The sequence below is a fragment of the Akanthomyces muscarius genome, chromosome 4, assembly GCF_028009165.1.
Source record: "Akanthomyces muscarius strain Ve6 chromosome 4, whole genome shotgun sequence".
NCBI classification, from domain to species: Eukaryota; Fungi; Ascomycota; class Sordariomycetes; order Hypocreales; family Cordycipitaceae; genus Akanthomyces; species Akanthomyces muscarius.
This window is the reverse complement of record NC_079244.1, coordinates 1,068,407-1,081,414: the sequence shown is the minus strand read 5'-3', so window position 1 is coordinate 1,081,414 and position 13,008 is coordinate 1,068,407. Positions and strand designations below refer to the sequence as shown.

At 54.9% G+C, this 13,008-nt stretch overlaps 3 protein-coding genes across 3 annotated transcripts; 2 read left to right on the top strand and 1 right to left on the bottom strand.

Moving 5' to 3' along the window:
* Positions 1-178: 178 nt before the first annotated feature.
* LMH87_010995 (uncharacterized protein) lies at positions 179-987 on the top strand (the record flags this gene model as incomplete). The annotated part of the gene is made up of 3 exons (XM_056200063.1): positions 179-255; positions 326-546; positions 614-987. The coding sequence occupies 3 exons, from the start codon at positions 179-181 to the stop codon at positions 985-987; spliced, it is 672 nt and encodes a 223-aa protein (XP_056051951.1).
* An 816-nt stretch (positions 988-1,803) lies between these two features.
* LMH87_010994 (uncharacterized protein) lies at positions 1,804-4,667 on the bottom strand (the record flags this gene model as incomplete). The annotated part of the gene is made up of 5 exons (XM_056200062.1): positions 1,804-1,902; positions 1,957-2,291; positions 2,341-3,342; positions 3,399-3,636; positions 3,699-4,667. 5 exons carry the CDS (start codon positions 4,665-4,667, stop codon positions 1,804-1,806), a joined length of 2,643 nt encoding a protein of 880 aa, XP_056051950.1.
* Positions 4,668-8,774: 4,107 nt separating this feature from the next.
* LMH87_010993 (uncharacterized protein) lies at positions 8,775-12,720 on the top strand (the record flags this gene model as incomplete). Its single annotated transcript, XM_056200061.1, has 3 exons — positions 8,775-9,407; positions 9,460-11,713; positions 11,762-12,720. The coding sequence occupies 3 exons, from the start codon at positions 8,775-8,777 to the stop codon at positions 12,718-12,720; spliced, it is 3,846 nt and encodes a 1,281-aa protein (XP_056051949.1).
* Between the last annotated feature and the right edge of the window lie 288 nt (positions 12,721-13,008).

The window sequence follows — 13,008 nt, the reverse complement described above, 5'->3', positions numbered from 1 at the left end:
GAATCATGATGCTTTTTCGTGTAATACTATTCTGTGCTTTCGTTTGGCAAGAGTTTATCAATTGGGTCGATCTCAAATGTACCAGTAGAGATTTGGAAACTTGTGGTGAGGTCATTGACCTGCCGGGAGCAATCTCACGGTGGCGACATCGCAGTGGGTATACCCGTGGCTGAAGCCGATGCCACTCCAGACTTGGACAATTGATTCCTCAACCTGCCGAAGCCGTGATTTGTCACTCCAATCTATAAGACAACGGTGAATCCCCGTTTTGCATCTCTCCTCTCAAAGCTTCTACCTCATCAATATATTCCTCCATGAAATTTAGACCCTTCTTTGCGACATTTGTCCAAACACTCTCTCACTTTAGGTTCCGTACCCCGCCGCCGCCATCGCGAGCCGGGCTGAGTGCATTTCATCAATCAACGCCATTGCGCTCCATGTCATTCCTCGGTGCCCTGTTCGGATCATCAGCCTCCAAGTCCTCCGACAACATGTCCTATCCCGACAAGCGAAGCAATGAAGAGTGGCGAGCCGTGCTGAACAAGGGTACGTAAATCCTCATCTCATCGTCTCACCCTGACAAGGAGACGCTAACTTCTTTCGCGACAAACAGAGCAGTTCCGCATCCTGCGCGAAAAGGGCACCGAGCGTGCCGGCACGGGCAAGTACGACAAGCACAGCCCGGAGGCGGGCGTCTACACCTGCGCCGGCTGCGACGCGCCCCTCTACAAGGCCAACCACAAGTTCCAGTCGGGCTGCGGCTGGCCGGCCTACTACGACAGCATCCCCGGCGCCGTGACGCGCCACGAGGACCGCACGCTCGGCATGGCCCGCACCGAGATTGTCTGCAGCAACTGCGGCGGCCACCTCGGCCACGTCTTCAAGGGCGAGGGTCATGCCACCCCGACCGACGAGCGCCACTGCGTCAACAGCGTCAGCCTCAACTTTACCGAGGACGAAGGCAAGGCCAAGGAGAGCAAAGCGTGATTGGGCGTTCATACAGGTGTAGAATTGGGTGTATTATGATGTAAACTGAGCGATTGGCGTCGAGGTAGAGTGGGAGCGAGGCGTTGTGGCGGGGCTCGATACTGGTCAGCAGCCAATTGCGCTTAGAGCAGATTAAATGATTATTTGAGGATTGAAATTGTGCTATAATAAGGATGTATGTAGCTGAGATGTTGTTACAACATAACAACTTTGACCAGCGCAATCAGCGAATGCACCCAGCAGGAGGCACGTCGACATGGTGTCGCGTCACTCTTTGGCAATCGGTGATGCCCAGAAAAGCAGTGCAGTTAGACCAGGTTTCGTGAATTCTGCAAGTGCTGATATAGAATTTAGCTCTCATCGTACAACAACTCTTAGCTTTTTGCTTGTTACATTTTAGCCCAGTGTCTCCCCGTTTCTCACTGTCCCCTTGTCCACTTGCATGCAAGATGCTTTTTCTCCCACTCCAGTTGTGATCGATACTCTAAACGTATAAAAAAGGGAATTTTGTTGTCGCTAAATGCCTCCCACCAATAATAAGAAAGACCCAATCCCACCGACCTGCCCTTTTTCCATGGCCTCTCCCATATACAGGAGGGGGAGAGGCCAAGGTATTGAGCAGTATAAACATAACGAAACGGTCAACTGGGAGTCATGCTCGGGATCGATGCTACTGCATACTTCATAACCAAGCACACCGCTGTGAAAGAGGTCCACGATCCGGGACTTGCAAACGCTTCCATATTCAGTACTCCATGCATTCGCTGCCCAGTCGTGAAACATGTATGATAAACTTATCCAAGAGATCAGGTTTGTTCACGCCTTACGCGACTTTTCTTGGGCTCGTTGTTCTCTTGAGGATCGAACAAGAGGCGACAATTGTCCGAGATCTACACACAGCTTCATGAAGTCATGCTATCAAAACGGTTAGCAACTGCAAATAAATGCTGGCCAGTAAAGGAAACTCACTCTTAGCAAATCATGAGCGCTGGCACGCTTCTCGGGGTCCACCTTAAGGGCAAAGTACAGGAAATCTCTAAAGACATCTGACAGTTCACTCTCGTTCTTGATTTGCGGAGTGCCATTGGTCGCAATCAGCCACAACGCACGGAGTGGTGACTCTGTGAGGTACGGAGGCTCGCCCTCAATCATCTCAATAGCCATAATACCAAGTGACCAAATGTCAACCTTGCGGCCGTACTCCTTACGAGTGACAACTTCGGGTGCCATCCAGTATGGTGTGCCAACCATGGTCGTGCGCTTGTTTTGCGCTTCGTTGATCGTGGCGCAGAAACCGAAATCAGCTGCTCGAGTCAGTAACCGTGGTGGAGGATCTGAGCATGCTCAACTTACTCAGCTTGATGCAGCCCTCGTTAGAAAGCAGAATATTGTCCGACTTGATATCGCGGTGGATAACTCCCTTGGAATGCAGATGTTGCAGGCCCTTGAGCGTTTCGCGGCACACGGAAGCAATTTGCCCCTCTGTCATGATGTTGAATGTCACAACATCTGTCAAACTTCCACCCTCCATAAATTCCATAATCACCCAGAGCTCACCGCCGGTGAGATAACTGTCGATAAAGTTTACAATGTTAGGATGCGAGCTCTCCTTCATAACGATAATTTCATTAATGATGAGATCCTTCTTCGGTTGTTGCTCGAGATTCATTTGCTTGATAGCAACCAATCGATTGCTGTTGCGCTCGTAGCCGGTGAAGACACCACCAGATGCACCTTGGCCAATCTTATTCAAGCCTCTGAAGATATCGCGAGGATCGCCTTCGGTACAGATACGCCTGAGTGCCGAGACAATGTCAATGCCGTTGCTCTGGCGGGAGCGGTGTCGAGGTCTCGCTTGGGGGTTCGGAGTCATGACAGGCTGCTGGCGGGCTCCATTTGCTTCGCGCGGGGAATACCCTCCAGCGATAGGGGCCGGCGTTTGGGTAGGCTGTCTCTTGCTAGGAGCTCGCCCAATCTGGCCAGACATGGCTCCTTGGGCTTGGGCCATAGCCTGCTCGTGCTGTTGCTGAATCATCTGTTGTTGCTGGAACAGTGTAGGCTGCGCGGGGTTCATCGAGCCCGTCTGTTGGGGGGCGAAGGGCGCAGGTCCGGCAACCCTTGAATTGGAGCGAGAACGGTGCTCTTCGGGTAGCATTGGTCCGCTATCCGCCTCGTTATTTATTATGCCGATACCAGAATCCTTGGGTGTGGTGTAGGAAGTTTGAGGGCCAGCCCGGCCGCCCATACTAACGGGAGGCCGCGGTGCAGGTCGGCTTGGCACCATGTCTTTCGATGAGGGCACGCCATGGCCCTTGGCAGGGACTGGAGGTGCAGCTCGGGGGTTCTCAAAGCTTCCTGTGCGATCTTGTTAGCGGCTGGACTGCGGTGCAGAGAAAAGAGCAGCTACATACCCATATAGTTGGTAGGGTACATGGTTGGCGATGCGGGATTCGAGGGATTGGGACTGGCATATTGTGATCGCTCGGCACCGGCATGGCCAAATTTTTCGAGAACCTGGTCCTCGGGGGCCTTTTCGGTGGTCTCCTTATAGAACTGCAGAATATCGACCATGGTCTGGGGGTTCTCGCGGCGCTCTTTTTCGGGAATACCGCTTTCGTTGATTAATCGTTGCCATTCCTTGGGCAGGCCCTTTGTGGCAAGTTAGCAAGCATAATCATGACGGTGGTTGATGAGCGGGGTCAATGACATACAGTGAATTGACCAGTAGAGCTGTCGTAGCCGACATGGGTAACGTGAATGGGATTCTCTGGTGCCGAAATCATGGGTTTCTTCTGGGAGCCCACTAGACTGTTGACAAAGCCAGAAAAGCCAGACTTTTTGCGGACAGTGGGCGGCTTGGAAGGGATGCCGCCGGACTCGTCTGAGTACCTTTTGGGAGTGGCGGCCTGCGCCTCGACCCGGGTGCCCGACTTGTCTACGAGAGTAACGCCTGAATCCATGGCCGCGACGCTTTTAGAGGATCGAAGGGAATGCTTGGGTTTTTTTGTGCTGACGGCGCGGAAAATGGGTGCAGCAGCACGAGCAACGGCGGTCGTGGAAGATGACTTTTGCGGCTGGGCGGGGATGGACGAGCGTGGAGTGCTAACGGCGGTAGTGGCCGCAGTGTGGTTGATGCTGGGCGTCGAACTGGCCGACGAGGGAGCAGCGACGGTCGAAGGGCTGTAGGAGGCCGAGTCTATGCTGCTCAGGATGGCAGCGCCGTCGAAGGGAGCGCCAATGAGGTCGTCGGCGGCAGGCTTGGCGGGCGCGGATGTTGACGCGGGCGCGGGCTGGCGAAACTGAGGCTCAGGCTGCGCCGACGGGCTGTTGCGGTAGGGCAGGCGTGAGGAAGACGACGACGAGGTTGCGGCGGCGGCGGCGAATTGACCCTGGTGCTGCAGTGGCGACGCATTCGAGGACTGGGCCTGGGTGGGATGCCGGGGCGAAGGCGAGGACGAGGCAGCAAAGGCACCGGCGACGGTGTTGCTTGGTCGCACGGGCGGGGGAGCGCTGGGCGTGCGGCGGAGACTATTCGAGGAGCTGCGTTTGCTGTGGATGGAGTGGGCGTCGTGGGCGCTATCGAGGCCGGAGGAGGAGCGCGAGTAATGATGCGAGGACTTTTTGACGAGCCGGCGACGCTGCGAACTGCCGTTGAAGTAGGACGAATTCTTGGTGTCCATGATGGGAAAGGGAAGGAGAGGGCAGGCGAGGCAACGGATTAGGTAGGACGGCAAGAAGCAGGAGAGCGGCACCCGGTGGCTAGCTAGGCAAGGTAGGTATGGGAATAGGGTCTCAGACCGGGACCGTACCTGTTTGCCTGGTGGGTTATTGCTTTTGCAGCTTTCTGCGAGGCAGCGGGAGGCCACGGACAGTGGATATGTGACTTGAACGAGCGAGGGAGTGAGTGAGTGTGGGTGTGGATGATGGACAATGGATGGATGGGCAATTGTACCTGTTTGTACTGGACAGGCGACAGCAGCGTGCAGCTGTTCACTTCGCGCTTTTTGTTAGTCCTTCAAGATGGAGGTTAGTGGTGTTTTGGGTGGATGCAGCGGTGCAGCCTCCACAGTCTCTGGGGCGCTGTCACTGGCTCAGAGAAGTGAGTGCCTCTAGAGGTACCTAGGTACCTACTAACGTGCGCCGCCAGGCAGTTTTAGCGGATGGCTTCAGCGGCCTTCCAGTGGTTCAGTGGCTCGTCGGGCTGACAGACGGCAGAGGTGCAGACGGCAAAGGTAAGGTACCTACCTAGGTACCTGGAAGGACTGGACTGGACTTGACAGCGCGTCGTGGCAAGAGTTTGGCAGATACCTTAGGTAGCGTGGCAGTGGTTACAGTGTGTGCCAGTGAGATGGTCGGTTGCACGACGCGAAAATTACAAGGAGCCGCTGGCACAATAAGAAACAAGAAACACACCGAAATGATGGCGGCAAGCCACCAAAGGCGACGATCCCTAATAAGGTACCTAGGAACAGGTCGGCAGCTCCTGATTACCAGTACTCAGTACAACAGCAGCCCTCGACCGACCGACAGGGAATCTATGCCTGCTCATGGCTCACAGCCTCGATTTATTCTTGGCACACACACATCCTCGACGCAGTGCGACTTGTCCGCGTTGTCCTGGCCTATCTACCTGGCCTTGCGCTCGGCGGTACTTGAAATACACGACTTGACGAGATAGGTACAGTCGAGGGAACCCCTACTATGTAACTTGGGAATTTCCATTACCACTGACCCTCGCTCATGCCGGGCCTTGCTCCCACAACCTTGAACCGCCCAGAATACATTGCACATTGTTTTATACTGGAGCCGGTAACCAAAGTTGTAGCATCGGATTGGTAGGTGCACCGCCGTAGGTACTAATATTACGGAGTTGACTCCAGTTTGTTGGTGGACCTTGGCTGCTGGCTGGTGTTGTCAAGTCTTTGTACACCAGTAACCGACCCTTCTGTGCAAGAAAAGCATCGAATAAATTCACGGAAAAACAAGGGCTGCCGGTTCTGCTTGATTGTACGGATACGCACCAACTGATTAACTACTGCTCCTTTCCCCTTGTCCCCTTCTCCCCTTGTCCCCTTCTCCCCTCATCTCCTCTTCTGCCGCCGTCTGATCCACTGCCCCGACCAGGTTGTCAGGCACTGGCTCTCGTTGCCTGCTGCCCGAAACGCGTCGACGGAGCCAGCACTGAGCGCCGGGCCACGGCCGGGCATCGCAAAAAAGGCGAAACACGGGCTGGACTTGAGCCCAATCCTGCGACAGGCCCATGGGCCATGGTAGATTGATGCCCCGCCAGCGTGCATCTTGCAGCCGGCGCCATTTTGAAGATGCATGTGTTGGTGTGGTACTTGGCCAAACTGGCATATGTGCATGCATGCATGTACGCGTGTGCTGGTCGTGTCCCTCCATGTACAATGTGCCGCACAACTCGCCGCCACGTTTTGTCCTCCATCAGCCGTCCGCCGAAAATGACATTCGGCGGTGGACACGGTCGATTTCACCCACGTCTCTCGGTTTATGCCAAAGTTTGAACGCTTGCCTCGTCCATTATCCGATGGCCCTCATGTGGGTTTCAATGCGAAATGGGGCGTTTGGCTTTGGGCTAGGTGCCACTCTTTGGCTCTCTGCTGCGACTTCAACGGCCAATGGCTGATGGCCTGGACCTTTTTTTATCATTTCTTGCGTCGGATCATTTTCGATTGGAAAGTACCAGTAGAATTGCGCTTTTCCTCTTGTAATTGTGACGCCCTGCCAAACATTTAGCAATCAGAGAGGGCGTGCAGATGATGCTAGTTGGGACCATCAACAACTGTTTCTTTACTGCATCGCCTATCCTGCTTGGTGAGTGTTTTGGGCACGCCATGCTTACGCTCTTGGTATTTTTTGTCGCATCGATTACACCATGGCTGCATGGCAATTTGGCATTGTATTGCCATCTCCACGCGCATCCTAGCACACATTGTACCAGCAAGACGCAATACTCGGGATTGGGCAAGGATCTAGAGTAGGACGACAGGATCATTAGCGATGCTCGTTTCAAAGGCAGTGGTTGGCTCGGGGCCCTCGATACCTGTGCAAATATCGGAAGAGGCTCGTAGTCGGGTCTTGATGCACAGTCGTACCATCCCTTTCATTTCAAAGTAGCGCAAGACGCCGGTAGAACCAGGTGATAAGACAGTGGCTCCTTTTGACGACTGTCCCTGCGGACCAAGCGCGATGATATCGCTCGGACATTGAATAATCTAAGCATAACAGCCTTTCGCTAAAGTGAGGATGGACTGCATAGCGTAAATGCATTCATATTACGGATACTTTGGTCGTCAATCCGAATCAAAGTACAGATGTTGGCCTTGAATTTAGCTTGAATTTAGCTAGTCCACCAACGGCGAGTTGCTTCCAGTTCCAGTATAGGGTAGCCCATATGCAACGGGATATTTCAAGGCAGCAGCTCTGGTAGCATCAGAATTGTTCATTGAAGCAGGTGCTCCCGGATGTAGCGTGGAGTGAGTGAGACATCAAGGATATTTGTTAGCATTGAACCTATGCCGGCCGTTGGCTCGCTTCGTCCTGACACGAAGCAACCGCGGGAGATGTGGAGGATGCTTCTAATGGCCAGTTTGAACACTGAGACCACCAACTCTTCTTTTCTGGGCTCAATCATGATATCCGCACTTCACGATTAGTTTTCAACCACGATAGAAGAATTTGCCATAATTATAGACCAGCAAAAAGTAAGCCAGCCAATGGGACTGCAATGGCGTGCAGCACTGCCTGCTTGTGAGTGCCACTTTTGAGCCATTGTGAAGACACACTTGATTATGAGCTTGGGAATAGTATATTTCTAGACTACCGAGCGACGTTAACAATTAAATTAAAACCTCGTCTTTTCAGCAGCGGACATGCGAGACAACGAACGAGACACGGCTTCAAATATCTTTGTCTCTTGCAGCCACAGGCAGGCCCACTGTATCCCGCCAGATTGGCTAACAGCCTGCTGGAGATTTTGAACGCTGGGTGTAGTTGCCCACCTAGGGTAGGTACGCCACCTGTGGCTGCTATGCTGTGATGGCTTCTGTAGCTCTGCTTCCCTTGGACCTAGGCAGTGGCTCCGGCAGCAGGCTTTCCAGCACCTCCTCCAGCGCCTCTGCACCTCGAACCCGTCCGGCCGCCCACAATCGCGGGACCTTTTAGCGTGTCAAGCCTCACCTGGACCCCCAACAGCAGAGCGCCCCCTCCCACCAAAAACCAAATAAAAAAAGTGCCCGCTTGCCGGCTGCCCGCCAGCCTAGTCCAATCCCTGCCCGCCTGGACCCAGACTCAGGACGACTCCGAGCGCAACGTGGAGAAAGCTGGAGAAACTTCCACATCACCCTCTTACAACCATCTGCTCTTCTGCTGTTCCCTTTCGCCATCATCTGGCATCATCGTCAATTCCTCCGGCATCTGCCTCGTCTCCTGGTTTTATCCCTCTGGTCACCGGTTATCGCTGTCTGTTGGCGTCTGCACAATGTTCTAGACGCCTAACGGACTCTACACACAAAACTACTCCCAACCGCATTTGATACCTTTCGTCCTCTCGAGATACTACCTCCGACCTCATTGGCCGGCTGTCCCTTCTTCTATTGACCCGGCACTGATACTTGTATGTAAATTGCGTCCCGGCCGAACTCAGCCATCCTTAGTCGCTGCTGCGAGTCGCTGCGAAACCCAATAGAGGGAAGCTAACCCCTGCCTCAGACAGTGCCTTGCTACTATCTGGCCCGCCCCGAAATTCAATAACCCGACTCCTCAACATGGCTTCCGTCGACCCCTCAACCTCTGGCGAGCTCTCTGCCGCTCAGAAGCTCATGCAGAAGCATGCTGAACACAGTCCCCACCCCGTTACCGTCGAGGAGGTTCCCGATGTCGACCTCCCCAAGCCTGCCAACGACGCTTCTGGCTCCTGGGCCGCCCCCATGAGCTCTACCGCTGCTGGCAAGCAGAAGGAGAAGCAGTCCTCGCTCGACACTCAGTCGCATGAGCTCTTCCCCGAGCTTGGTGCCCCCAAGGGCAAGGCTGCGAATGTCGCCCCTATCTGGAGCGCCAAGAATGGTGCTCCCAAGCAGAACGGCTCCAACGGTGCCCCCCAGAATGTCGCTCCTCCTGCGCCTGCCCCCGCCACTGGTTCTGCTGGCCAAATTCCCCCTCCCGTCATGTCCATTCCTGGACGCAAGGTCGAGTCTGTTACTCTCGAGCCGCAGTTCATCATGGAGCGCAGCAAGCTCAAGAGACCCATTCCCGAAATCCTTCGCGACCTGAACCGCAAGTCCCGCGCCAACATTACCATGTCCACCGTTAGCAATGGCCGCGTCAAGTTCGATGCCACTGGTCCTCAGGATGTTGCTCAGCAGGCACTCAAAGATCTAGTCGCTCAGATTGGCCGACGTGTGAGTACCATCTATGCTGATTCAACCTTGCAAGTGCTAACACGTACTCTAGACTGTCATCGAAGTACCGATTCCCTACTCCGCTCGCGCTCACATCATTGGCAAGGGCGGCTCCGTGATCAAGACTCTGCAGGAGAAGACTGGCGCCAAGATTCAGCTCCCCAAGGCCGACGACACCAAACAGCTCGACGACGACGAGGATGCTACCATCAATGTCTCGGTCGAGGGTAATGCACTGTCTGCTGCTTCCGCTCGCAACGAGATCCTCAAGATTGCCAATGAGCGATCCGCCGCTGCCCAGACCAAAGTCCGTGGTATTCCTGCCGCTTTCTACCCGTTCCTAGCCGGCCCTGGCAACTCGCTTGCCCAAGCTCTTGAGGAGTCTCATGGTGTTCAGATCCGAGTCCCTCCCCACCAGCACCTCAGCTCTGGACCTGCGCCTGTTCCAGCCGCCCCCGGCCAGCGACCCGTCTTCCATCCCGCTGGCGCCGATGACGAGCACATTCAGCTCGCCGGTGATCGTATCGCCGTTCAAAATGCTCGCGCCGAACTTGAGAGACAGGTCGCCGAGCTTCACAAGCAGCTCGAACTCGAGCAGTTATCTATCCAGCGCGGCCGCCACCAGTTTATTATTGGTAACCGGGGTGTCCCCATGGAGGATTTCTTTTCCGATACTGGCTGTGCCATTCTCCTACCTTCGGATGACGAAGATGACCTGATTACCATTGTCGGCCCGCCTGACCAAGTCCAAGTTGGGGTTGAGAAGGCCATGGATCTTGCCATGGGAATGCAAATGTCCAACATTGATCTGTCCAGATTCCACCGCACTGCTCCCAGCGGTGCCGCTGTTCATGCCGCCAACATTACTCGATACCTTCGCCAGCGTCGCGAAATTGATCGCCTGGAGAAGCTCTACAACACCCACATCAACACGCCCTTCTCCCAGGACGGCGCTCTGCCATGGGAGCTGTACTCGCGAGATGGGAAGAACGCGATTCGTGCGCAGTCTGAAATTACCGGCATCATCAACGGCCACCCGCCCACAAGAATGCAAAACGTCAGCGTCGACCCCTTCTTCCACCAGCATTTGCGAACCGATGTTTCTCCTCGCCTCAAGCAGGATTATGGCGTGCAGCTGGTTGTTCCCGAGGCTGGTGAGCCCAACAGCTCTGTTCTGCTGGTCTTTGAAGGCCCTGCCGGTGCGGACAGCGCCTACCAACCCCCTCGTGTGAAGCCCTCCGATGCCGAACTGGCTGCTTTCAAGAAGGGTCTCGCAGACGCCCAGAAGCACATTCTTGACTTGATCGGCCAACAGGAGAACCTCGACAGTGTTGCTCTTGATGTTCCGGCCAAGTTCCATGAGAGGCTTCGTCGCTTCATTAAGAAGGAGCAGGAGTGCCGTGCTGCTGACCAGATACCCATCCGTGTCACAAAGGTTGGCATCACCGTCACCCTCCGCGGCCCTAGCTCTGCGGTCAAGAACCTTGCGGCCAAGGCCACTGCGTTCATCGAGCAGGAGAAGCAGGACGACAAGGAGCGCGGCTTCACTTTGTCGTTTGACTTCCCTCAGAAGTATGCCAACCATCTTATTGGCAAGGGTGGCAGCAACATCAAGGAGCTTCGCGACCGCTTCGATGTCGAAATCCAGGTTCAAGACGGCAAGGTTGAGCTGAAGGGCCCCAAGGCCAAGGCTGAGACCGCCAGAACGTACATCCAGAACCTGAGCCGCACTCTGGCCGACGAAACCACGCATACCCTCAAGATTGACCCGAAGTACCACCGTGAACTTATCGGTACGCAGGGTACACAGATCAACCGCCTCCAGACTCGCTACAAGGTTCTCATCTTCTTCCCCCGCGCCGCCAAGAGCGCCTCTGACGAGCAGTCCAACGCCGACGCTGCCAGTGACGCTGGCAAGGGCCGTCGTCAGCAAGCTCTCGACGAAGTCATCATCCGCGGCCCCAAGAAGGGTGCTGACGAGGCCCGTGATGAGATCTTCTCCCTTCACAAGTACCTGGAGGAGCACTCTGCTACTGCTACTGTCCCTGTTCAGCAGAAGCAGGTTGGCTCCCTCATCGGACAAGGCGGTGCTGCTCTTGATGAGCTGCGACAGCAGACTGGTGCTCGCATCGATGTTCCTGCTGACCGTGATACCGACATGGTTGAGATCTCGATCAGAGGTACCGCCTCACAGGTCGCCAAGGCCAAGAAGGCGCTCGAGGAAAAGCGCGCCGTCTTTGACGACACTGTTGTCAAGACGGTGGATATTGAGAAAAAGCACCACCGCTCTTTGATTGGACCTAGTGGTAAGTTTGAATTACGGGAATAACATGGGTTATACTAATACGATCTAGGCTCTACTCTTCGAGACATTGTTGTCGGCGCCGGCGGATCTGACGATCGCCGTTCTCTGGCTAGAACTATCCAGTTCCCCAAGCAGGAGGCTGACGGCAACACTATCAAGGTTGAAGGCCGTACTGACATTGTGGACAAGATCATTAAGCGCATTGAAGAGATTGTGGCCGAGCGCGACAGCCAGGTCACCGACGTTGTTGATGTGCCTGTCGACCAGCACCGAACCCTGATCGGCCGTGGTGGTGAGGCGAAGCGCCAGCTGGAGACGAAGCTTAACGTCAGCATTGATGTCCCTCGCCAGGGCGATGGCAAAACGGGAGTCAAGATCTCTGGTCTTGCTGAGAACGTGTCAAAGGCCAAGGAGCACATTGCTACTCTTCTGAAGTCGCAGGAAGGCGAGACAATCCAGATTCCCCGCAATGTTCACCACACCATCTCCAACGGTGGCCAGTTCTTCCGCCAGCTTCGCAACAACCACCAGGTAACAGTCGACCATGCTGGCCAGAAGCTTCCCGGCAAGCCTGAGGCCGGAGCTCGCGTGACTGGCGGCGCTTTGCCTTTGATCACCGACGATGCCGACTCTGCTGCAGACGCCCACTCATGGAGCATCGTCAAGACTGCCAGTGGTGAGGCAGGTGACATTCCTTGGGTCCTTCGGGGCAGCGCCGAGAACATCGCCAAGGCCAAGGAGCTGATCGACAAGGCGCTGGCTCAAGCCAAGAAGCAGGATGCCACGGGCTACCTGATACTTCCTGACCCCAAGACCTACCGATATGTCATTGGCCAGGGCGGCTCCAAGGTCAACTCGATTCGCCAGCAGAGCGACTGCAAGATCCAGGTGCCCCGCGATCAGGCCAAAGACGAGGCTATTGAGATTATTGGCACAGAGAAGGGCGTTGAAAAGGCCAAGGAGCTGATTCTGGCTGCCATCAAGGAGGGCCAGAGCAGCAGAGACTAGACTGTATGAGAGACTGCAAAAATGTATGAGCAAGCCGTCCGTGCCGGCTCCAGTCATCGATGTTACAAGTGTTTGCATGTGCCACCGTTTTCAAGGGGGACATTATCACGGGTATAATAGCTTTAACCTATACAATGTAAAAAAAGCAAGTAATGGAAAGGAATCGGCGCGTGATGTTGCTGTGAAGGGCTAATTAGACTATGTACCAGCATCGTCGGGTGTGGCGGGTCTACAAGGAGCCCCACCCGAATTCGTACTCGGAAGGAAAGTTGGAGTCTTGGAGATGGC